The sequence below is a fragment of the Hyperolius riggenbachi genome, chromosome 11, assembly GCF_040937935.1.
Source record: "Hyperolius riggenbachi isolate aHypRig1 chromosome 11, aHypRig1.pri, whole genome shotgun sequence".
NCBI classification, from domain to species: domain Eukaryota; kingdom Metazoa; phylum Chordata; class Amphibia; order Anura; family Hyperoliidae; genus Hyperolius; species Hyperolius riggenbachi.
Window position 1 is genome coordinate 212,411,371 of NC_090656.1, and position 26,168 is coordinate 212,437,538.

The 26,168-nt window shown below is 47.6% G+C and overlaps 1 protein-coding gene and 1 long non-coding RNA gene across 14 annotated transcripts in view; one reads left to right on the forward strand and one right to left on the reverse strand.

Moving 5' to 3' along the window:
- Positions 1-26,168, forward strand: part of MICAL2 (microtubule associated monooxygenase, calponin and LIM domain containing 2) — a 367,727-nt gene that overhangs the window by 153,826 nt on the left and 187,733 nt on the right. For all 12 annotated transcript variants that reach the window (XM_068261193.1, XM_068261192.1, XM_068261195.1 and 9 more), the window contains exons 7-14: positions 1,208-1,308; positions 3,391-3,648; positions 6,878-6,993; positions 20,652-20,775; positions 21,280-21,370; positions 21,466-21,613; positions 22,361-22,560; positions 23,295-23,410. In XM_068261193.1, coding sequence (XP_068117294.1) covers positions 1,208-1,308; positions 3,391-3,648; positions 6,878-6,993; positions 20,652-20,775; positions 21,280-21,370; positions 21,466-21,613; positions 22,361-22,560; positions 23,295-23,410 — 1,154 coding nt within the window. The remainder of the gene's footprint in view (positions 1-1,207; positions 1,309-3,390; positions 3,649-6,877; positions 6,994-20,651; positions 20,776-21,279; positions 21,371-21,465; positions 21,614-22,360; positions 22,561-23,294; positions 23,411-26,168) is intronic.
- LOC137538833 (uncharacterized) overlaps positions 1,146-26,168 on the reverse strand; it is a 38,720-nt gene continuing 13,697 nt past the window's right edge. Inside the window, exons 2-3 of one of the 2 annotated variants that reach the window (XR_011024892.1) lie at positions 1,452-1,511; positions 1,146-1,319 (exon numbers count right to left, since the gene is read on the reverse strand). This is a non-coding gene — a long non-coding RNA (uncharacterized lncRNA). Of the gene's footprint in view, positions 1,320-1,423; positions 1,512-26,168 lie in introns of both variants that reach the window. The other variant, XR_011024893.1, reaches the window with a different exon arrangement.

The window sequence follows — 26,168 nt, forward strand, 5'->3', positions numbered from 1 at the left end:
GTGTGTTGTGCGCTCTCCGGCTCTCATTGCTTTGTATTGGCCGGATGGTGCAGTCCGGCTCCGCTCCGGATACGGCTGCCGGAGGAGCCGGACCAAAAAATAGCGCATGTTGGAACGGACGCCGGAGTCCGGATCCGGCCCGGATCCGGTCCGGCTCCGGTCCGGCAGAACGGACGCATGTGAACGGACGCATAGGCTTTCATTGCCATGCCGTGCGTCCGTTCCGTCCGTTCTGAAAGCGGTCCGGCTCCGGCACGGCGATTCCGGACGGCCACCGCTAATGTGAAACGGGCCTAAATAGACTGAAAAATCTCATTGCGTATTCCCAACATAAGAGGTTAAAAAAAATATATATATATATTATAGAATATATATATATATATATATATATATATATATATATATATATATATATATACACACACAGTCTACAGTATGTTTAAAATAGTACCCAGAGTTTCCAGCTCAAAAGCTCTCCAAAAATACTCCTATGCCTATGATGCGGTGTGTTTGTGTGAAGGTGGGTACACGCATCCAATTTTGATTGGCCAATTTTAAAGTGCTGAGGGTCCAAGGCTCAAATTGAGGGCAGGACACTATTTGCACGGAGTTTGTATGTCCTCCCCTTGTACTGCACTGGTCTCATCTGGGTAGTGTAAATGAACGGAAAACCATTTCTATAATACTTTTCAGCGGTAGCAGAAGAATAGACTTTGGAGAAGGCCCATTGGCCAAAAGCTTAAGCCTGGCAAAGACATCCAATTTTGATTGGCCAATCACTGACCAGTGTTACCACCTCCATGAAGTATGTGGGAGAAGAGATTTTGAATACTATGAACTGATTATATAGGTAAGCTCTCATACTTCATGGAAGCGGCAAAACAGGCCATTCACTGGCCAATCAAAATTGGATGTGTGTACTGTACACCACGCTTTGAATCTTTTAGTTACTTAGCCAATAAATAGCGCCGTCCTGATTCAAAACTCCTTCTATAATATTTCTTGGCTACACAACAAGCATCTGTTCATTTGCATCAAAATACATTTTTTAAAACTGTGCGGAAGATTTGTATGTGTATCATCACAACGCTCCCTGTTATACTCCTTATTGAATACACAAGAAAGAACTTTATTTGCCCCGACAGACAAAAGCCAAAGAAGTCTTTTCTTGTAACTGTAAACGAGTTTTATCTGTTTGTGCCTGTAGGAATCGACCTTGAGAACATCGTGTATTACAAGGACAGTACGCACTATTTTGTGATGACTGCGAAAAAGCAGAGTCTTCTGGACAAGGGGGTGATACTGAACGTAGGTGAAACCTGATAAAGAGAACATATAGTATTATTTGATGTGTTTTTTATTATATATTGAATTCCATTTTCAGATATGTATATTTAAATGGTTTTAATCACTTAAAGTTTACCTGAGGGGACATGATGAGATAGACTTACTGTATGTACGGTGCCAAGCATGCAAATAAGTAGGCTGTGTTTCTGTTTTTCTTCTTCTACCTGAAAGAGTTAAACATTCAGGTAAGCAAGTGACAGTTTCTCCAGAAGACTATAGCATAACCCTCACTGATAACGTATCACAGCCATAAAACTCTTTCCTGAAGAGAACAGCTTCTGAGTGCAGGGGATAGATAAAAAAGGTCAATAGTTTATATATTTTAGCTCTAGGACATGGAAAGACCGTGTCATTGAGCAGGGACAATTAAACATTAAGGCAAGGTTCAAACTTACCATTGCGAAAAACTGAACTTTTTTTTTTTTTTTGCCTTAACCACTTCCCTAATCCTTACGTTATTTCCTCTTCAAGGAAACCAGAGACTAACTATATGCAAAGTTTTACACATACCTGGGGTTTCCTCCAGCCCCATCCATACAGATCGCTCCCACGCCGCCACCCTCACTCTTCTCCGTCTTCTGCACCGGGTCCAGTAAGTTTGGCCAGCTGCAGCCAGTCTGCGCAAGCGCAGAACGTTCTCTCCGTCTCTATCTGCTAGAGAATAGTACTGCGCCTGCGCCAGAGGGAGACTGAAGAAACACATTGCGCTCGCTCAGACTGGACGCAACTGGCCGAACTTACGGGACCCAGTGCAGAAGACTGAGGGCGGCGGCGTGGGAGCGATCCGCATGGATCCATGTGGATGGGGCTGGAGGAAGCCCCAGGTACTGTATATACTCGCATATAAGGCTAATTTTTCAGCACAAAAAAAATGTGCTGAAAAGTTACCCCCCTCGGCTTATATGCGAGTCAGTGGAGCGGATGGTGGAGCAGGTTTTGTGACTGTCAGAGGATCGTGCACTAGTGATCCTGCTCTTACCAGCTGGCTCCCTGCTGTGTCCGTGCCGCCCATCCCCTGCAACATGGTGTGCGGAGTGCGCTGCTCAAGACTACCTGTGTCTCCTGGCTTGTGAATCAGAGTGTGCAAGCAACGTGTCAGCAGTGCAATGATCAGGGGTTCTTCCTGTGTGGCAGTTGCTGTGTCTCATATCTATGATGCCATCTAGTGACGTCTTAAGACACAGCCGTTTCATCCTTGGGGCACATCTGGCTACAGGGAGAGGGGCTGACTTGCACTGGGGCACACCACCCTACTGTGGAGGGGGCTATACTGGGAAGGGGCCTTATACATGAGTCAATCACTTTTTCCTGGATTCTGAGGGAAAAGTGGGTAGCTTGGCTTATATGCGAGTATATACGGTATGTATAAAACTTTGAGGACTCGCCATCTCTGGTATACTTTAACCACTTAACGACCGCCTAACGCCCATAGGCGTCGGCGGGTCGTTAGTAGTATAGCATGGAAACGGCCGCTCGATCGAGCGGCCTTTCCATGCCAGTTCACGGAGACTGCCTCCGTGAACAGTGTGCGAGCCGCCGATCGCGGCTCGCACGCATAATGTAAACATGCGGGGAAGGAATCCCCGCTGTTTACATCACACGGCGCTGCTGCGCAGCAGCGCCATGACGTAGATCGGCGATCCCCGGCCTCTGATTGGCCGGGGATCGCCGGCATCTGATAGGCAGAAGCCTATTCTATCAGGCGCAGGACGGATATCCATCCTGCGCCGCACAGAGGACATGGGAGAGGGAGGTAAGCAGAGGGAGACTGGAAAACGCTGCGGAGGGGGGCTTTGAGGAGCCCCCCCCCGCAAATCAATAGTAGCCGGCGGCGATCAGACCCCCCCTGCAGGACATCCCCCTAGTGGGGAAAAAAGGGGGGAAGTCTGATCGCCCTGCCTTTTACCTGATCGGTGCTGCGGGCTGTAGAGCCCACGCAGCACCGATCATTCCAAAATCCCCTGGTCCTTAAGTGGTTAAACACTTTAAAGCAATTTTCCCAACTTCATCTGGTTCCAAGCCGTGTCTTTCTGTTGTTCACAGGATTACATCGATGCAGAGATGCTCCTCTGTGCCGAAAACGTGGACCAGGACAGCCTCCAGTCCTACGCCCGGGAGGCTGCAGACTTTGCCACCAATTACCAGCTGCCCTCTTTGGACTTTGCCATCAACCACTATGGGCTGCCAGATGTGGCCATGTTTGACTTCACCTCCATGTACGCATCGGAAAATGCCGCCCTGGTCAGGGAACGCCACGGATACCATCTCCTGGTGGCCCTTGTAGGAGACAGCTTACTGGAGGTGAGTTCAGCCAAACGTGGGCTAAAAATTATCATACCTGTGGTTAGTCTTACAGTCACTAATCTTGTCAGTGAGCACAGGTGACCCGCGGGCCAAATGTGGCCCACCTTGCCATTTTATGCGGCCCCCTCAAATGTGAATGATTGCATGCAATAAACAGCGCACTGCCTTCCTAACCAAAGGAAAAACCCAGGGACAGTGTTTCAGAGGCACAGCAACGACTCCTGGGGCTCCCCAGTGATATCGCCAGGGGTCGCCCTCACTCTACCCTCAGGCTCCCGATCATGTGACATGAATTGGGGGATAGGAGAATAGAGCATGTGGCTGTCAGGACAAACAAAGGAGACTCAACATATTGCTTGAGCAGGTGAATATTGCACACTACTCCCCTGTGCTGCTCCGCAGAAGAGGAAAGAGGAGATGGCCATCATTATGGTCATTCTTGTTACACCACTAGTATAGTTTGAAACTGTGCTACAAATTTTAAATCTGTGTTTTAGATTTTGGCCCCTTACGTGATAGTGTCACACCCCTGTCATAGATTGGTGATGGTAATAAAGAGGGATGTCCACATTACCATAGAGACTTTTCTGCCATCAGTAGAATGTCACATGCTCCTAGCATTCCAAGGTGTCCTCTTTTTTTCTTTTTTCCCTTGTGGCACCATTTTCCAAGTCAGAATAAAAGTTAAATGGTCCTTGCCTTGTTACTTGTGGCACCATTTCAAAAGCAGAAGTCAAGTGGTCACCGCTCTCGCCATGCAGTGCTAGTCCCAGGTTCAGTCTCAGCCAGGACATGATAGGCCTGGAGTTTTTATGTTCTCCTGAGGTTTTTCACATTCTAAACTCATACTGGTAGGTTGACTAGGCCCCCCAGCCTTCCCCTACGGGCCCTAAACTACGGTAGAGACACTAGATTAAGCTTCCCTGAGGGATGGACAGTAAAGTAAATCGCTGAGTGCTGTCTGTACGTTGCTGTGAAAAATGAGTAATAAATACTAATAACAGAGCAGAGAGGACACCTGGAAATGCTCTGGAAGTTAATGACTTTACCACCCTTGGCCTGTCATAGTGTCAGCCACTGCAGATGTTCTGGTGATTTCAGGAGGATGTAATTTCCAACAACTCTGAGGTTTATACACTGTATACTTACACATGCACTGTGTACACACACATACACACACTCACTGTATACTTATACGTACACACACACTGTATACTTACAAATACACACAATACTCACACACACACAGACACACACTATATACTTACACACACACACACACACACACACACACACACACACACACACACACACACACACACACACACACACACACACACACACACACACTGTACACACACTGCATACTTACACACACACACACACACACACACACACACACACACACACACACACACACACACACACACTGTACACACACTGCATACTTACACACACACACACACACACACACACACTGTACACACACTGCATACTTACACACACACACACACACACACACACACTGTATACTTACACACACACACACACACACTGTATACTTACACACACACACACACACACACACACACACACACACACACACACACACACACACACACACACACACACACACACACACACTGTATACTTACACACACTACACACACACACACACTCTCACACACATAATACATACACACACACACACACACACACACACACTACTCACACACACACACACACACACTGTGTACTTACACACACACTCACTGTACACACACAATACACACACACACACACACACACACACTGTATTCTTACACATACACAAAAACACTGTACAGACACACAATATACACACACTGTATTCTTACACACACACACACACACACACACACACACACACACACACACACTGTACACACAGAAACACACACTCACTATACACACAGAAACACACACTCACTATACACACACAGACACACATACTGTGTACTTACACACAAACTCACTGTACACACTGTATTGCGCACATAAAGATTTTTTTATTTTTTTTTAAATAATTATAGATTTTTTTTAGTCAGTGTTTGCCCATTGTAAAATCTCTCCTCTCCCTGATTTACATTCTGGAATTTATCACATGGTGACATCTTTAGTCCTAACAGGTGCAGCTCTGTGGAATTTTCGTTTCTGAGAATTCCAAAGACAGTGAAAATAATGCCTGGTTTCCCAGAATGCTCTGGGAGGAGAATTCTACATAGCTAAACAGCCTAGGCTAAGCATAGTTGGGAGGGTGGGGCTACATACCAATATATTATTATTTATTGTATTTATAAAGCACCAACATATTACGCAGCGCTGGACAATAAATAGGGATACATACATTGCAACAAGGGGTGACAGACAGAGAGGTAGCAAACGGTTATACAACATAGCACAAGGTTATACATACAATCAGGGTATACAGCTATATATAGCTATAGGAAGTGTGTCTGATGCTGAAACCAGGAAAATTACCATACAATTCGTTATCCTGAATCATTTACTGTATTCTGCTCTTTAAAGTGAACCAGAGACGAAGCATCCTCATGTATTTTACCATATATATCAGTGGGAACATTAGAGAAAACACCTACTCTGCTCTCTGTTTCATTATTTACTGTTCAGATTGCTTCTTATCAGCCCAGATAAAATCCCCGACTGAATGCTCAGTCGGGGATTTTATCAGGGCTGATAAGATGCAGGCTGAGCAGTGAAGGATGAAGCAGAGAGCAGGGAAGGTGTTTTCTCTAATGTCCCCACTGATATATATGGTAAAATACATGAGGATGCTTCGTCTCTGGTTCACTTTAAGGGTCGGTTCACACAGGCTTCTATTGGCGTCCCTTTTGGTAGCTTCTCGTTCGGGGCTTTCACGGGTTTTCGGCGGCTTCCCGTCGTGATCAGCGTTTTTTCGCCCCCTCAGGGAGACACAAAGATGCGGCAGTAATTGACCAGGAATGACTCGTTGGCGCAAATGTCGGTAAACAATACGCTCCGCCCGATACAAATGCTCCCATTCACCTAAATGGGAGCGTTTAACAACAAGTGTAGGACGCCAGCAGTAAACGCCCGCCAAGCGTCTGTGTGAACCAGCCCTAACTCGTGTCTTGCCGGTGTTTGAGTTCAGCACATCTGTCATTAGTTTGGAATAATTATAACTGGCATGCTTTTCTTTCCACAGCCCTTCTGGCCAATGGGGACGGGCTGTGCCCGGGGGTTCCTGGCAGCATTTGACACAGCCTGGATGGTGAGGAGCTGGTCCCAGGGAACGTCACCACTCGAGGTCCTCGCTGAAAGGTACCCTCATGTCAATCACTATTCTGATAAATTACCTTCTGGGTCATATCAGGACAGACCGAAGGCTGATGAACAGATTTAGCAGTCATTCTGTAGTAGAAGCATAACTAGAACCATACCTCCCAACTTTTTTGAGTTGAGAAAGAGGGACACTTAAGCCACGCTGATGCCACACCCCTAATCACGCATACCATAAAGATTTCATAAGTAAAATATGTTTTATAATTCAAACCACACTGGTCCTTTCTATCCTGGTTCATTTTCCTTGATATTATCATTTTAAAATTAGTAATATATCAATATAAAGGATAGGACTAAAGTTTAGAGTCAATCAAACACATTTTTTAGTAGAGAGATATATATACAGTGGCTTGCAAAAGTATTCGGCCCCCTTGAAGTTTTCCACATTTTGTCACATTACTGCCACAAACATGAATCATTTTTTTTTGGAATTCCACGTGAAAGACCAATACAAAGTGGTGTACACGTGAGAAGTGGATCGAAAATCATACATGATTCCAAACATTTTTTACAAATAAATAACTGCAAAGTGGGGTGTGCGTAATTATTCAGCCCCCTTTGGTCTGAGTGCAGTCAGTTGCCCATAGACATTGCCTGATGAGGGCTAATGACTAAATAGAGTGCGCCTGTGTGTAATCTAATGTCAGTACAAATACAGCTGCTCTGTGACGGTCTCAGAGGTTGTCTAAGAGAATATTGGGAGCAACAACACCATGAAGTCCAAAGAACACACCAGACAGGTCAAGGATAAAGTTATTGAGAAATTTAAAGCAGGCTTAGGCTACAAAAAGATTTCCAAAGCCTTGAACATCTCACAGAGCACTGTTCAAGCAATCATTCAGAAATGGAAGGATTATGGCACAACTCTACCAAGACAAGGCCGACCACCTAATTTCACAGGCCGAACAAGGAGAGCGCTGATCAGAAATGCAGTCAAGAGGCCCATGGTGACTCTGGACGAGCTGCAGAGATCTACAGCTCAGGTGGGGGAATCTGTCCATAGGACAACTATTAGTCATGCACTGCACAAAGTTGGCCTTTATGGAAGAGTAGCAAGAAGAAAGCCATGGTTAACAGAAAAGCATAAGAAGTCCAGTTTGCCACAAGCCATGTGGGGGATACAGCAAACATGTGGAAGAAGGTTCTCTGGTCAGATAAGACTAAAATGGAACTTTTTGGCTAAAATACAAAACGCTATGTGTGGCGGAAAACTAACACTGTACATCACTCTGAACACACCATCCCCACTGTCACATATGGTGGTGGCAGCATCATGCTTGGGGGGGGGGGGGGGTGCATCCCTTCAGCAGGGACAGGGAAGCTAGTCAGAGTTGATGGGAAGATGGATGGAGCCAAATACAGGGCAATCTTGGAAGAAAACCTCTTGGAGACTGCAAAAGACTTGAGACTGGGGCGGAGGTTCACCTTCCAGCTGGACAACGACCCTAAACATAAAGCCAGGGCAACAATGGAATGGTTGAAAGCAAAACATATCCATGTGTTAGAATGGCCCAGTCAAAGTCCAGATCTAAATCCAATCGAGAATATGTGGCAAGATCTGAAAACTGCTGTTCACAAACGCTGTCCATCTAATCTGACTGAGGTGGAGCTGTTTTGCAAAGAAGAATGGGCAAGGATTTCAGTCTCTAGATGTGCAAAGCTGGTAGAGACATACCCTAAAAGACTGGCAGCTGTAATTGCAGCAAAAGGTGGTTCTACAAAGTATTGACTCAGGGGGCTGAATAATTACGCACACCCCACTTTGCAGTTATTTATTTGTAAAAAATGTTTGGAATGATGTATGATATTCATTCCACTTCTCACGTGTACACCACTTTGTATTGGTCTTTCACGTGGAATTCCAATAAAATTGATTCATGTTTGTGGCAGTAATGTGACAATATGTGGAAAACTTCAAGGGGGCCGAATACTTTTGCAAACCACTGTATTTACATAGAAAGAGGGACAAAGTCCTGAAAGAGGGACAAATGAGGAGGACAGAGGGACAGGACTCCCAAAGAGGGACTGTCCCTCCAAAAGAGGGACAGTTGGGAGCTATGCTAGAACTACTCTTAATTAATCCATGATGGATTCAATTTGTAATAAATAAATACTCCTTATGGTGTGCGGCACTCAGCTGCAATCGCCCAACCACTAGTATATTTAATTGAGTAATCCTCACTGTAATCTGATATGACCCCTGCAAGAGTTGTAATTGTTTGACTGTCTAATAGGCACTTAGCTGGAATTGCAGCACCTGCTGGAATGTATTGGAAATTGATGTGCAGTGTATGGCAGGAATCAATTCCTTTTAAATCGATTCTTTTCGGAAAGGAATCAGTCGTTTTGGAACATTGTGTGAAAAGTTTAACAGCTTATACTGCACATGTTTATGGTAGCACCACTCAGCACTCACTGCAGCTAGTTCACTACCAGTATAGGCACAGTGCAACAGCTTTTACTGTACATCAGGGGTCTCAAACTCAATTTTCCTGGGGGCCGCAGGAGGTAAAGTCAGGATGAGGCTGGGCCGCATAAGGAATTTCACAATCGCGGCGCATTGCCGCCTCTGCCCACCCCTCTCACTCTTCCTTCACAGAGAGGGGCGGGGAGAGGCGGCGAACTGTGTGGCGATTGACGTCAGGAGGGGCAGAGCTGAAGCTGAAAGCTCTGCCCCTTCCAGGAAATGCCGGACAGCAGAGCCGTGACAAGGTCCTCCAGCACCCAAGGCTGAGACACCAAAATGCGCCCCTCCATCCCTGCCACCCCAGCCATCACACACTGATTGCTATTACACTAAGTGGCGCCACAGGGCCCACAACCTCCCCAACACCTAATATGTAGTTATCTGGCTTGCAGCCACTGCCATGTATCCCCTTTTCTTATTTCTTTCTACTTCAAACACAATTAGGAATGACAGCTGAATGAATTCTGTGCCCCCTCCTACACTGCGCCCTGAGGCTGGAGCCTCTCCAGCCTATGCCTCGGCCCGGCCCTGCCGGACAGATTGCCCCCCGGGCGATTTGGGGGCTCTGCAGCACTCGTTTAGCGGCGGGGATGAGGCGGATTACTTGGGAGCACTGAAGCGAACTATAAGGAAGCTTTTGCCAGCAAGGGCCACAAAATATTGTATCCAGGGCTGCAAATGGCCCGCGGGCCGTGAGTTTGAGACCCCTGCTCTACATACTGGAGATAGGAAACTAGCTGCAGTGTGTACTGTTCTCTGCTACCTCTAGTATGTACAGTTTAACTACTTAACCCCCCTGGCGGTATGAAAAATTCCGCCAGGGGGCAGCGCAGCAGTTTTTTTTTTTTTTTTTAAATCATGTAGCGAGCCCAGGGCTCGCTACATGATAGCCGCTGCTCAGCGGCATCCCCCCGCCCGCTTCGATCGCCTTCGGCGATCTCCGATCAGGAAATCCCGTTCAAAGAACGGGATTTCCTGGAGGGCTTCCCCCGTCGCCATGGGGCGGGATGACGTCACCGACGTCGGGACGTCATTGGGAGTCCCGATCCACCCCTCGGCGCTGCCTGGCACTGATTGGCCAGGCAGCGCACGGGGTCTGGGGGGGGGGCAACAGATAGCGGCGATCGGGCGGGGGCCAGCGGCGATCAGAGTGCTGGTGCAGCTAGCAAAGTGCTAGCTGCGTCCAGCAAAAAAAAAAATTATGGAAATCGGCCCAGCAGGGCCTGAGCGGCACCCTCCGGCGGCTTACCCCGTGTCCAGCACGGGGTTACCGCTAAGGAGGTTAAGGACCTCGCTGATTGAAATCTACGCCCTGTTTTGATGGCAGTCTGGCTGGCAGGGCGTAGATTTCAATCATCCGACGCCACGCTTTCGGCGCTACCGACGATCTCGCCGCTGTTTCCCCGCTGCAGCTCATTGCCTTACGTTGATGGGAGGGTCAGGAGCCAATGAAAGCAGCTCCTGGCGGCTCACAGGAACTCTGCTGTCATAGAGACGGCAGAGTGGGTGGCTCAGGATCCCGACGTGCGGTGGCGATGGCGATTGCGGCTATTCGTCGGGATTCTGCAGTTTCTTGTACCAGCGGTCTCTGGTCCTTAAGGAGGCAGAGACTGCTGGTACTTAAGTGGTTAAGCTGTTGCCCTGTGCCTATACTGATAGTAAACTAGCTGCAGTGGGTGCTGATTTCTATTAGTATAGGTATAGAGTAACAGCTTATACTGTACCTTCTAGATGAAATACCAGTATTGTAAAATGGGGCTAAAATCGGTATATTGCATTACTAACCAGTTCCTCCGCTTTTAGCCGTGCTTATAGAAACGCGATCGCAGGGACATCAGAGAGTGCATGGAATGCACTTTCTGATGTTTCCGTATATATGCGCTGCAAATTCACCACTGGATCGCAGCACATGGTTGCACACAATTTGGCGCGATTACACCGCGATCTCATTCATTATAAATGAATGGGATCACAAGCGCCACCCCCTGGGGAGTCATTTGCAACGCAGAGCCGCGCTGACGCATGCCCACCTGCGTTGCAATGGAAATGAGCCTTTATTCTGAGCACACTAATGTTTTAATCCCTTTTTGCTGGATCAATTGTGCTGCAGTGAGTTCAGTAGCTCCAGTTTAGCCTGGAGACATTCTTCAGCAGGAAGTGACTATGTGTGACTTGTAATCGGTTGGCTTTGAGTAGACAGTGAATGTGCAGGAAGTGCTGTCAGATCTTTATCATGCATTCCATGATTCTGCCCCTGAGTGATAGGATCCTCTGTGTGTTTCCTGCTTAGTGTGACTTATCTCTCCGCCACACATGATGACCCCTCAACACTTATCACTGAGCATTGAATGAAATACTTCCCTTATACGCTGTCCTTTCACCCTCACACCTCTCTGCTCTGGGAGAACACTGCCATGGCCTGTATAGTATTCCAAACAGTGAATACATTTCACAAAGAACTTCCTGGAGAAGTTAATGAAAGTACTCTTATCACTGAGAGGCACTTCCTCCAAAACATTACACCTTGGAAAAATGTAGCTTCCGTGTTGGTTTGATCACATGTGCTGCAGTTTTTTTAAAGCAAGTAAAGGTGGCCATACATCTGGCGACTTAGCGGCCGATCGACCATCTAATTTGAATATTATAATCAAATTGAATGAAAATCGGCGACGCCAAGAACAAGTCCGATTGATGCGACCAATTTTGGGCCGTGCATTGATCGGACATGCTGCAAGATGTGGGGTCGATTTGCACGGCAGTAACGGCGTACGATATCGGGATGAGCGGCGAATGCAACAGAACTCCCGGAGCTGTCCCCCTAAGCTTAAAGGGAACCTAAACTGAGAAGGATATGGATTTGTCCTTTTAAAATAATACCAGTTGCCTGACTCTCTCCTGCTGAACCTGTGTCTCTAATACTTTTATCCACAGCCCCTGAACAAGCATGCAGATCAGGTGCGCTGACTGAAGTCAGACTGGATTAGCTGCATGCTTGTTTCAGGGTGTGATTCAGCCACTATTGCAGCCACAGAGATCAGCTGGACTGCCAGGCAACTGGTATTGTTTAAAGGACTTCCGAGGCCAAAATTAATAAAATCACACTATACCTTTTTTTTTGCAGAATCCACGGAGGACGTCCTGCCTGTCCTCCGCTCCGTTCCGCCATCAATGCAGGTCTTATCGTTCCCCTACGGCTCGGCCCGACCCCACCGAACGGGTCGCACGGATGCCACCTCTAATATGGCCGCCGCCTTGCTCCGCGGCTGCGCAGTACGCTTTGTTGCTAGCGCGACTGCGCAGCCTGTGTGCGCCCGCCCGACGTACGCTTGGGGAGCATGCAGGGACCTAGTACGCGGCAGGAGGCAGGCAATAGGCTGCGCAGTCGCGCTAGCGACAAAGCGTACTGCGCAGCCGCGGAGCAAGGCGGCGGCCATATTAGAGGTGGCATCCGTGCGACCCGTTCGGTGGGGTCGGGCCGAGCCGTAGGGGAATGATAAGACCTGCATTGATGGCAGGACGTCCTCCGTGGATTCTGCAAAAAAAAAAGGTTGTCACTGGAGCCCTAGTGGCTGACCGCGCTTAGCCTTCTAAACGGTGCCAGCGCACAGATCGTGCGAACTCTGGTCGCAGTCAATGCGCAGGAACCGTTAAGAATTAGCCGCAGACAACTCAGAAGGAAGCCTGTGAGACACGGGTGATTACCACTTCACCCACTGGTTCAGAGTAAACTGCCACCACCGCGGTTATCATGGGACCGTGGGGCCCACTAACTGACTGACTAATCCTGCGAATAAAACGGTTAAACACACGATATTCTGTCTAGCCAACAACAACAAACAAACAGTAGCGTATCTTCAGAGACCCGGGATCATTTCTGTGTGTGCTGATAAGCAGGGTAGCGAAACAGTGAATGACTTGGAGGAAGTCTTTTATTCACAGCAATATAAATAATTAATATATACAGACAATTATTAAAATCAACCATTATTAAAACAGTAATAGCCAGTATGAAAAATAAAAGAAGGGAGAAAAATACTTAGTTCCTGGAAAGATGTCCTTATTGTGGGAAGAATCATAAAGTTCTTGGTTTCAAAGTCCAGAGTTCAGAGTTCAGACCAGGTGGATGCCAGCATATCCTCAAGCTGGCATCTGATGAGTGCAAGATGGTTCAGTGTGGAGGACACTGAGTTTGGGTCCTCAGCCATTCTTATGCCCCTGCTTCAGTAGGAGGGAGTGAGGGCGGGGAGCCATACACCCCCTTCAAAGATGAGATGAGCCCTCCCCTTGTACTGGGGCTAGAAATCATATCTACCCATATATGGGCTCTATCTCACAGAACCGTACAGGTCAGGGCAGATTTATTAACATTTTCAGGTCTGTCTCGATTTACCCAGCGCCCTGATACCAGACATGAGGGGTGGGACCCCTGTGGTATCATCAGGGCATTTTCAAACTGCCTAACTGGCAGTCCTTACCTCAGAATGTTCTGAAACTTCCTCAGAACCAGCACCGGGGCTCATGCTACACTTCCCCCACGTTTGGCGAAGCTGCCATCTCAGGAACCCCAGAAATATGACAGATCTGGGAAGTTATGGATTATGCCATGAGACTGAGGTTGTGTTCTAGCTGCTAACAGCTGACTTTCCTTTGATCTTTACTAGGGAGCAAAGTGTCAAGACCTCCCGTGGATTCGTAGCCTGCTTGGCTGCACCTAGGCATCCTTTGGTTAATTAACCTCTCCATGAGATCAGCTAAGTGTCACCTGGTTCCCAGAACCAAAAGGGAAATTGTGCCTTCCACAGGAAATATGTCCAAGCTAATTAACACCTCCCCCCAGGCTTTCACTCAGCTAAGACAGATCCCCCAGCTGTTCCAAGGCAGGGGGATACTACACATCAAATCTTGGTTCTATTGATCTGAAGCGCAATCGATGCAGGGAATCGAGTGCGATCGTTCTTTTCTTCACGGGCGGTGCCAGGACGCGCCTGCGGCCCCGCAACCGTCCGTGACAGCCCTCCCCCTTGTCCGTGGCTTAGCCACTCATCCGCAAGATGTGTGGCGGCGCCGCTAACCTGGCTGACGGGCCTCGAGTTGCCGGTACGGCGGGAAAACCTATTGGAGCCTGTGGCTCGGTTCCCCTGGACCGGTCGCGGTCTGCTACCCTCAGGGTTGACCCAACATGGACCGTTCTGGACAGGGCGTTTGCGCCACTGCAGTCGGACGTGGTGCCCGCCGGGACTGCTGACAACGGGCAGTGGGTTGGTTAGGTCAACAGCCAGCCCACGCAGGGTTCCCCTGCTGGGTGGCTGTGGACCAAAGGGAACCCCGCGGGAATCCCTGGACCTTCCCAGCTCCTGACAGACGGCACATGCCTTGCAGTAGTTTGCTACATCCCTGTTCATCCGGGGCCAATAAAACTGGTTCCGAATACCGGCGAGTGTCTTGCGGACACCCGAGTGCCCTGTCAGAGGATTACCATGTGCGGATTTCAGCACATGTCCCCTGAACGCACTCGGGACCACAAGCCACTTGGTATTCGCGTGGGATCTACCTGTAGGGGGCTGTACAGACTCACTGTACAGTCTCCCACCTTCCCAGTACACCTTGAAAGCGGCCCCGTCTGCTCAGCGGCTTGCTGCCTGAGCACCTCCAGGCTTGGGTCACTTTGTAGTGCGGCTAAGAATATGGCGCTGTCAGTTTCAGCCAACTGGCTCATGTCACACGAGGCCAGCGGCTGAAAGGTCTCATCCCTGCGGTCAGAGGAGGAGGAGGAGGCCGGAACCCCCTCCACCTGTTCTGAGCTCGGGTTCTGAGCAGTGCAGCTGCGCGGTACTGCTAGCACAGGTACACTGTCAGAATGGCACAGACGGACATTACTCAAATCATCATTGCATGCAGTAATGACATTGACAGGTATAGACATTTTTTCATTACAGACAGGTTGTACAGTAAACTCAGGTACAGCTACAGCATCATCACAACAGACAGTCTGTACATCAAACTCAGGTGCCTTTGAAGCAGGCACTATTGAACCTGGTACCCTTGAACTGGGCACATTCAACCCACCTCCCCCTGGTGCTCCCCCAAGTGTATAAAGTACCTGGTGGTGGGTGGAGAGTCCGTCTCCTTCCGTGAGCGACAAGGCGGTCGTGGCAGGTGCATAGTAGGACACAAGCTTGCCCAAATCAGTCCCTAGCAACACAGGGACTGGGAGATCCTTCATAACCCCAACAACCCGTTCTTGGACTCCTCCCACTCCCCAATCCAGCTTCACTTTTGCGTGGGCTATGTGGAAAAGGGTGCCCTCTACTCCAGTAAGGGCAAGGGATCGGCTGGAGCTGATGCTCTCCTTTGGTACAAGGTGTGAGTGAACTAACGTGATGTCAGCTCCGGTGTCTCGGAATCCGGTGACAACTTTGCCGTTCACTCTAACAAGTTGCTGCTGGTCGGTTTGGTCGCGGATTTCCTTTCCGCGGGCAAACAGGACAAAATCTGATGATCCAGGCTGTGGTTCGCTGGCGGGTTGCCTCTGCTGTGGGTGAGGTGCAGGTGATGCAGATGATCCAGGTGCTGGTGGTGTCTGTCTCCGCTCCGGGCAGTCGAACTTCATGTGTCCGGGCTGGCGGCAGTAGTGACAGGTGACCTCTCCAGGCGTTGCAGTCCTGGGTGCAGCAGCTGCGCTGGGTGGCCTCTGTGGCGGACGGCTCACAGGGGCAGGAGAGTCTGCCAGAGTATTGGGCTGACCTCCTCTCCAGCTGGATGGGACAGTTCTGCGAGTATCAGCCACCCGGGCAGTTGCAAAAGTCTCAGCAAGGTCTGCAGCGACAGTGGCTGAAGCCGGCCTGCGTTCTAGCACAAACTGGCGTACATCAGCAGGGCAAATGTTCAGAAATTGTTCCAGGACTATCAAGTCCTCCAGGACATCATAAGACCCTTTGGTGAGGCCTAGTGTCCACTGGCGGAGTGTGGTGAGCAAGCTGCTGGCCACATCTCGGTACGAATCAGAAGGCTTTTTCTGCCAGGCCCTGAACTTTTTCCGATAGGCTTCTGGCGTCAGCTGGTACTTAGTAATGATAGCGTCTTTTATAGCAGCATAATCATTATCCTTCTCCGCAGGCAATTCTGCGAAGGCATCAAGCGCTTTGTAGCGCAGCAAAGGTGTCAGATGTCTGGCCCACTGGTCTTGGGACAGACGATACTGACGGCATGCTTTTTCAAAAGACCGCAAAAACAAGTCAATGTCTGTGTCTTTTTCAATATTAGCAAATTTAAATTTTGCACTTACGGGTGGTGCAGCTCCTTCAGCAGGGAGGCTGGGCGGTGAACTCCGGCTGGCCTGTTGAACTTTTGCCATGTTTAGCTCATGCTGTCGTTGGAGCTCCCGTTCCGTAGCAGCCGCTTGCCGCTCCTGTTCCTCCCGCATTTGGCGCTCTGTCCGCGCTTCTGCAGATTGGCGCTCCTCACGCATGTACTGCAGGTACTTGTCCAGGTCAGTGTCCATCAGCTTTTGTAACGCCTGCTGCATTAGCGGATCAGTACAAACGGACAGTCCAGTACTGGCCAGTTCCGGGCGAGTACTGTCAAACTCTGGGATTGGGGTCCACACTGACATTCTCCGGCGTAACTGTTGATGCAGGGCCCTCAGGATGCACAACCTCTGTACGGTCAGGAGTCTCAGTCTCTGGTTCCCCTCGATTGTCAGATGGGCTGGTATCCACTTCAGCGGACACTCCCGGCTCCCGCAGTTGCTGGGTATCCCATTGAAACAATTCCGTTACCAGGTCCTGTTGTTTCTTGCGGCCGACATCAATGCCTCTCTCTTGGCAAAGATTTTGCAGGTCCGCCAGGCCCATTTTCTTGTAGTTCCCGGACATTTCCATGCCAAATAAAATAAAACTTTTGGGGAGGGGTACTGGCTACACAGTCTCTCTGTATATATAAAAAATATATTGCCTTCCAGCTACACCAACGAATTAGTTCGTTTCTCGATAGCGCTAGCGCTATCGTAGATACTTTCAGCACAACACAGGTCCCAACCGCTGCCTAACACTGTCACTGGAGCCCTAGTGGCTGACCGCGCTTAGCCTTCTAAACGGTGCCAGCGCACAGATCGTGCGAACTCTGGTCGCAGTCAATGCGCAGGAACCGTTAAGAATTAGCCGCAGACAACTCAGAAGGAAGCCTGTGAGACACGGGTGATTACCACTTCACCCACTGGTTCAGAGTAAACTGCCACCACCGCGGTTATCATGGGACCGTGGGGCCCACTAACTGACTGACTAATCCTGCGAATAAAACGGTTAAACACACGATATTCTGTCTAGCCAACAACAACAAACAAACAGTAGCGTATCTTCAGAGACCCGGGATCATTTCTGTGTGTGCTGATAAGCAGGGTAGCGAAACAGTGAATGACTTGGAGGAAGTCTTTTATTCACAGCAATATAAATAATTAATATATACAGACAATTATTAAAATTAACCATTATTAAAACAGTAATAGCCAGTATGAAAAATAAAAGAAGGGAGAAAAATACTTAGTTCCTGGAAAGATGTCCTTATTGTGGGAAGAATCATAAAGTTCTTGGTTTCAAAGTCCAGAGTTCAGAGTTCAGACCAGGTGGATGCCAGCATATCCTCAAGCTGGCATCTGATGAGTGCAAGATGGTTCAGTGTGGAGGACACTGAGTTTGGGTCCTCAGCCATTCTTATGCCCCTGCTTCAGTAGGAGGGAGTGAGGGCGGGGAGCCATACACCCCCTTCAAAGATGAGATGAGCCCTCCCCTTGTACTGGGGCTAGAAATCATATCTACCCATATATGGGCTCTATCTCACAGAACCGTACAGGTCAGGGCAGATTTATTAACATTTTCAGGTCTGTCTCGATTTACCCAGCGCCCTGATACCAGACATGAGGGGTGGGACCCGTGTGGTATCATCAGGGCATTTTCAAACTGCCTAACTGGCAGTCCTTACCTCAGAATGTTCTGAAACTTCCTCAGAACCAGCACCGGGGCTCATGCTACACTTCCCCCACGTTTGGCGAAGCTGCCATCTCAGGAACCCCAGAAATATGACAGATCTGGGAAGTTATGGATTATGCCATGAGACTGAGGTTGTGTTCTAGCTGCTAACAGCTGACTTTCCTTTGATCTTTACTAGGGAGCAAAGTGTCAAGACCTCCCGTGGATTCGTAGCCTGCTTGGCTGCACCTAGGCATCCTTTGGTTAATTAACCTCTCCATGAGATCAGCTAAGTGTCACCTGGTTCCCAGAACCAAAAGGGAAATTGTGCCTTCCACAGGAAATATGTCCAAGCTAATTAACACCTCCCCCCAGGCTTTCACTCAGCTAAGACAGATCCCCCAGCTGTTCCAAGGCAGGGGGATACTACACATCAAATCTTGGTTCTATTGATCTGAAGCGCAATCGATGCAGGGAATCGAGTGCGATCGTTCTTTTCTTCACGGGCGGTGCCAGGATGCGCCTGCGGCCCCGCAACCGTCCGTGACAAAGGTATAGTGTGATTTTATTAATTTTGGCCTCGGAAGTCCTTTAAAAGGAAACATCCATATCACTCTCAGTTAAGGTTCCCTTTAAAATGTGCCCCCACAGTGTCTGTGAGAGAATACTTTACCTTATAAACATGTCACACACGTGCCCACATTATGCTGCCAACCATGTGGGGCGCGCGCGTATATGAGGCAGTGCAGAGACGACTCGGCGGTGGACTCTGAGGTAAAGTATTCACACACAGGCACTGGGGGGGGGGGCACATTGTACATTGGGGAGGCAGCGGTGTCACTTGCCCGATTCCTGCAAGATTTCATGCTGAAATTAATTGGGAATCGGCCTGTGGTGTATGGGCAGCTGACAGATCTCTTTCTGATCAAATTCAACCATTTTTCCAACAACCCACGATTTTTGAGTGACTGACAATGGTTTCCACAATCTTGCAACATGAGTACAGGCGCGCGATTGCATTGGCGATGCAAGGCGATAACTACCATCACAGTGATTCGGATCTTTAAAGGATACCCGCGGCGACATGTGACATGATGATAGATATGTGTATGTACAGTGCCTAGCACACAAATTACTAGGCTGTGTTCCTTTTTTTTCTTTCTCTCCCTGAAAGAGTTAAACATCAGGTATGTAAGTGGCAGTTCCTGTCTGAGTCAGGACTGGGTCAGACTAAAGCGTGACCCTCACTGATAAGAAATTACAACTATAAAACCCTTTTCTAGCAGAAAATGGCTCCTGGGAGTAGGAAAGAGATAAAAAAGATCAATAGTTCCTAGATTTTAGCTCTGGCATACTTCAATGAATGTGTCATTGAGTAAAAACAATAAAAACTTAAAGTAGATTTAAATAAAAAATAAAACTGTGGAATATCTTAAAAAATTATTTTTAGGAGAAGGAAGATGGATACAATTGTTTATTTTCACCTCGGGTGTCCTTTAAGATCCCTGATGACTCCTGCGCAAAATACCGCGATCACTTGAACTCTCGTTCGCGCCCGTCGTGTGCTGTCATGTGCCGTCGCGTGTACCCACCGGCAGGTAGATGGATGGGGACCGCTTGTTGGCAGTGGGCGTCGCCGTGATCCATCTTCCTCCGTCGTTAGGTAAGTATTTAACTTGAGTCTACTCTCCTTCTATAATTCATGATAACAATAATAATAATGTCTGCACTCCATGTTATACAGTGTGGACAGGAGAACAGAATAAAAAAGAAAAAAAAAAAGTTCATGTAAAGTTTGACTTTAATACGTAATGGCCCCTTTGCTGGATTTAATTTAAAACGCTGCCCGGTTCTGTGATTTCCTTATCTATCCCCAGTCATTAAGGCTTGTCCTCGATTCATTCCTGACTCACCCGTCTGTGGTCACTGAGTTTGAAAACTTTGAGAGCAGCAGTTTGATGTTTAGGTAATTTATGGCGAGCGGTTGCACGCTCTGGGGGAAGATTAAACCTCAGGGAAGGCCTGCATAGCGCTCTGAGCGGTGACATCATCTAATGTACGGCGTGTTACATATTTATGCTGCTAATCACTTGGCTGTAGACTTGATGACCGTCTCCGGTGCCCCGACCGCAGAGCCACAGGGCAGTCTTGGCAAAGGGTCCAGGAAGTGGAGCATCTGATGATGTCAACGTTTTCTCTTGTTCCAGGGAGAGCATCTACCGGCTGCTACCTCAGACAACACCCGAGAACATCAGCAAGAACTTCGACCAATACACCCTCGACCCCACCAGCCGCTACCCCAACCACAAGATCAGCGTCCGAGGAAATCAGGTTTGTGCCCAGAAAACAGAACAAGGCTGGTAGAGGTGTATACATAGCACCTGAGCTTAAAATGAACCAGAGACGAAGCACCTTCATGTATTTTACCATATTTGTCAGTGGGAGCATTAGAGAAAACACCTACCCTGCTCTCGGTTTCATTCTTCACTGTTCAGCTTGCTTCTTATCAGCCCTGATAAAATCCCCAACTGAGCATTCAGTCTGGCTTTGCTCAGGAATCATTAATTAATATTAATTAATTCATATATTATTGTATTAATATTGTAACTAATGCCCATTTATGCCAGGTTTTCTTAGAAGGTCCACTTCAGTTAGATGAGCCTGTCAGCAGTAAGTAGGGGTGAGGTAAACCTGGGCTTACCATCAGTATTTTGGCAGAACACAGGAAGCCAGCAAATGCCCAAAACTTGCTTTGTGGGTGGTCAATTCATTTGACTCAGTTTAGTTTACACCTCTATGATTACAAATGACAGGTTTATAAATATTTTATTGTAGGTGAGGCATCTCTACATCACTGATGAGTTGAAAGGTTGTCCTCTGGAGAGAGCCAGTTCCATCAGGAGGTCGGTCAATCTGTCCCGACACGGTAAGCATATGTGAGGTCTCTGCTCCAACGTTTTGCCCTTATTTACTGCTTTGGCTAAGTCTCGGCTAAATAATCCTCTCTTCTCCTCCCATCAGAGTCCGACATCAGACCCAACAAACTTTTGACCTGGTGTCAGAAGCAGACAGAGGGCTACCGGAACGTAAACATCACCAACCTGACCAGCTCATGGAGAAGTGGCCTGGCTCTGTGTGCCATCATCCACCGCTTCCGGCCAGATCTCCTGTAAGTTACTCCTAGTTGTAGTCTTCAAGCTAGGCCAGCAAAACACTTACTCATCTCCACGTAAAGATGGCCAGTAGAAGAATGGAGAAATGGACACCAAAGTGTAGAGATGTCCATAAGAAGACCATTATATATTGTGGATATCAATGTAGATAGACATCGTCGGTGTTACAAAGCACATATCAGTAGCAGTTGGGAAAACCAACTCTTCCTATGGTGAAGTAATTCAAGTTGGGCTGAAGAGGTGTAGATTTTGTGATTCCCCATCTGGAACAAGAGAACCCGAGCCTGATAAATACCTGTCCCTTTCATGGTCACTCTAGTGTGGAGTTTGGTGTTGAGTTTGGGTGAAGTCAAATTCGGAAATAATGTCATTAGAATGGAGAACACCCTGCGCTGGATCCCCTTTACTTCAGAGGATGGGGGGAGCCTCTTTAGGATCCAGACGCTTCCCCCTCCCGAGGGAAGTATCCCCTAGGGGCACCTTTTTCACTACAGGTTTACTTTAATAGTTCATTAGTAGCTGATTGGATGCTTTTAGCAACTGGGGTTCCTTGTAAGTGTCTTGAGAAACCAGCCCCACCATATTTTGTTGGTACCCCAACACCCTGCTGCCCTAGGCAGAGGCCTTTAAAGTGGCTTATGGTAAACATAATTTGTTATAAACATTGTTTTGTCTTGGTCTTTGCATGAAGTGTTGGATTAACGGACCGGTCTTTTGATCTTCTGCTGTTCTCCACCCACCAGTGACTTTGACTCTTTGAATGAGGATGATGCCATCAGGAACAACCAGCTAGCATTTGATATTGCTGAAAAGGAGTTTGGAATTTCTCCAATGACCACAGCCAAAGAGCTGGCAACAAAAGAGGAACCCGACAAACTAAGTATGGTCTTGTACCTCTCCAAGTTCTACGAAATGTTCCGGGGAACTCCACTAAGGCCGGCTGGTGAGTACTTCTGACCAAAGGCAGTTATACTTTCATTCTGTGGCAGAGTTAGTAGCCAAAGTTTTGAATTGCCTTCTGATAACAAATGTATTTTCATATCAGGAGCTCTTTGGAAAAAATGGAGCAAAATCAGTGATGCCATAGATTTACATCATTGATCAGGAGTTGATTTTAAAGCACACGCCAGTTGGTGAAGTTCCATAACCTATCAGAGCTAAATACAGTGAGAGTAGTGCCTGTGATGGACATCGCGTCCATTACAATCAGTGCACAAATCCAATACAGCTCTTCAGCAACAGACCTCTTCCGATTCAACATCACCTCCTAAATCTATAAAGCATGTAGCATTGATTAAGCAAAAACACAAACTGAAGGGCCAATTTCTGTTTTACCCTCATACTGCTTGAAGGTGGTACAAGTGGCCAATCATTGGCCAATCAAAATTGAAGTTGTGTACCAGGCTTTACACTTACTTTAATGCTGCACTACTATGGGGAGGAGTCATGCCACCTTATATGAAGGAGGTTACTTTACTGACCAGACATGGTATGGGGGTGGGAGGAGCTTAACCGACCACTTACTAGAGGGGTTTGGTTGGTGAGGGAGGGGTGGTGTACCAGCCACATTACTGGAAAGGAGGTGTTTGGATTCTGATGAGGGGTCCCCAGAAGATTTTTGCACGGGGCCCCCTTGGTTTGTAATTGAGATTCTGACATGTATCAATCTCTTGGCAGATTTCCCCCGCGTGAACAGCGAGAATAATGGAGAAGTTCAGCCTTCCAAACCACCACACCTGATCCTGAACAATTACCTTAACTTAACATTACCAAGAAAAAAACGAGTGCCGAAGGTAAGAACGAGCTTTGCATTGAGAATCCAGAGAGCATGATGCAATCACACCATCATTAATAAATCAGTGCTGGATGACATACACAGAGTGGCCAATTAGTGACACCCCTTATTTGAAAGTAAACCAGTCCAACAGTGACGCAGAGTGACGTAACAATGCAGAGTTTCTTATATAAGGAATGTCAAATGGGTAAAACAAAATATTTAAGTGACTTTGAACGACGGATGATCGTCGGTGCAAGAAGAGCTGCTGATAGCATCTCTGAAACTACGACTCTTAAGGTGGCCATACGCTGGTCGATTTGCCATCAGATTCGACCAACAGATAGATCCCTCTCTGATCGAATCTGATCAGAGAGGGATCGTATGGCCACCTTACTGCAAACAGATTGTGAATAGATTTCAGCCTGAAACCGATCACTATCTGTGGAGCTGCTGCCGCCCCACCCCACCCCCCCTGCATACATTACCTGCTCCGGCCGGCACGAGTCCCCTGGTCCGCTGTCTTCTTCTCCGCTCCGGCCCCGCCACGCTCCGGCTACTGAACTTCCTGTCCAGGGGAAGTTTAAACAGTAGAGGGCGCTCTACTGTTTAAACTTCCTGCCGGGACAGGAAGTTCTGTGTAGCTCTGAATCCCGAAGCGGAGAAGAAGACCAAGGGACTCGCGCCGGCTGGAGCAGTTAATGTATTACCGCTGTATTGCGTTGGTCGTCGGGCATTCGAACGCCGCTAACAACGCACTCCCGACCCGCCGGCGACCGAGAAAAATCTTCTGCATGGATGGGTCGACAGGAACGATCGATTTCGGATGGAAATCGATCGTTCTGTCAGCGGTGTGCGCAGCAATTTCACAGCCGTTTCAATCACTGTGATCAAAACGGCTGTATATCGGCGGGAAAATCGTTAGGTGTATGGGCCCCTTTAGGATGTTCTCACTCAACAGTATTTTGGGTGTTTAGAGAGTGAAAAAAAAAAATCTTGAATAGTATTCCCTGCTGGAATCTATTGAAAATTGATGTGCAGTATGGTAGGAGTCAATTTTTTTTTAATTGATTTTTTTCAGAAAGGATCATTGGGTGAAAATCTATAGTCCAGGTATTAAAAATAAGTAACGCGGGTTTCTTCTCTGTGAAGATCATTACTCATAAGATAGGTATTTCTAAGCAGTGTATACTCCAAAGAGAGTACACCACCTCCTGGGCTTGCTAGGTAGTGCAGCTTTCGGTTTTACATTAGGTTTTAAAGGGAACCAGAGACAAAGCACCCTTGTGTATTTTACCATATATATCAGTAAGAACATTAGAGAAAACACTTACCCTGCTCTCTGTTTCATCCTCACTGCTAAAAGTGTCTGTTATCAGCTGTGATAAGAATCCCGGACTGAGCATTCAGTCTGGCTTTGCAGGTTATAATTATAGCTGAGTCATTATAGCGGAGCCACAAGGGGGCAGGCTTGGGCTTGAAAAGGCACCAGAGAAGACAGACTCAGCTATAATCTTTCCGTAGCAAAGCTAGACTGAGTGGTCAGTCGGGGATTCTTATCAGAGGTGATAACAGTCAGATTAAACCGAGAACAATGAAACAAAGAGCAGATTAGGGGCTTGATTCACAAAAGAGTGCTAACTGTTAGCACGGGCGTTTTCACGCGAATTTTCGCATTGCGCGCGATCGTGATAACGTTTTCGTGCGAAAACGCAAATTTTACCGCGAAATCGATATCATTTTTGCGCAAAAAACGCATTTGCGCGCGAAACCGTTATCGTTTAGCGCGAAAATTCGCAATGCGAAAATGGCCGTGCTAACAGTTAGCACTCTTTTGTGAATCAAGCCCTAGGTGTTTACTGTCATGTTCCCACTGATTTATAAGGTAAAATACAAGAGGGTGCTTCATCTCTGGTTCTCTTTAAAAATTAATAACTGGCTGCATATTGAAATAAACAGGTAACATTAAAACTTCACAAAGACTGCCAAGTTTGTAGCATTCGTTAATGAAAATAGCATAATGCTTATTTTTTTAACACTGCTTATTTTTTAAACTATTCATTTATAGATTAGTCAGTCAGTGTTTACCCATTGTAAAATCTCTCCTCTCCCTGATTTACCTTCTGAAATGTATCACTGGTGGTGACCTCTTTAGTCCTGCCTGCCAGGTGATCTGTACAGAATGTTCGTTGCTGAAAGTTCTATGCACAGAGTGAGATACTGGTTGCATGGCAGTTGGAAAAATCGTTGTTTCCCACAATGCAATGAGGTTCACAGACAGCACACTCTCAGGACCATAGCCATGACATCACACTGTGGGAGGGGTTTCACCGAAACATCAGCCACACAGACCCCCTGATGATCTATTAGAGAAAAAGTTAAGATTTCTCGTGAGAAACTGGGTAGCAGCTACTGATTGGGATGAAGTTCAATCCTTGGTTATAGTTCCTCTTTAAGTTTCGCTGTTGCCTGTTGAGCAGTCAGGCTGATGCGTATCGTGTAACGTAAAGGAAGTGAATTATCTCCTACTGGAATATGCACAGCAGCTGTGCTGAATCCCGCTGAGCCTCCCATTCGCTGTGATTTATGACAATATAATTTAATCCTGGATAAATAAACGGTCTCTAAATCTCTCCAGCACGAGAGGAAATTTCCTCTTTGAAATTCCCATTAAACAAACATCTCCTCCAGTACTTTTCACCCCCGTCCTCTCTGAAACGCCCGGGAGAGGCTGCGGCGAGCGGAGGGGGAATCGCGGTCCTTTCATCTGACATCTT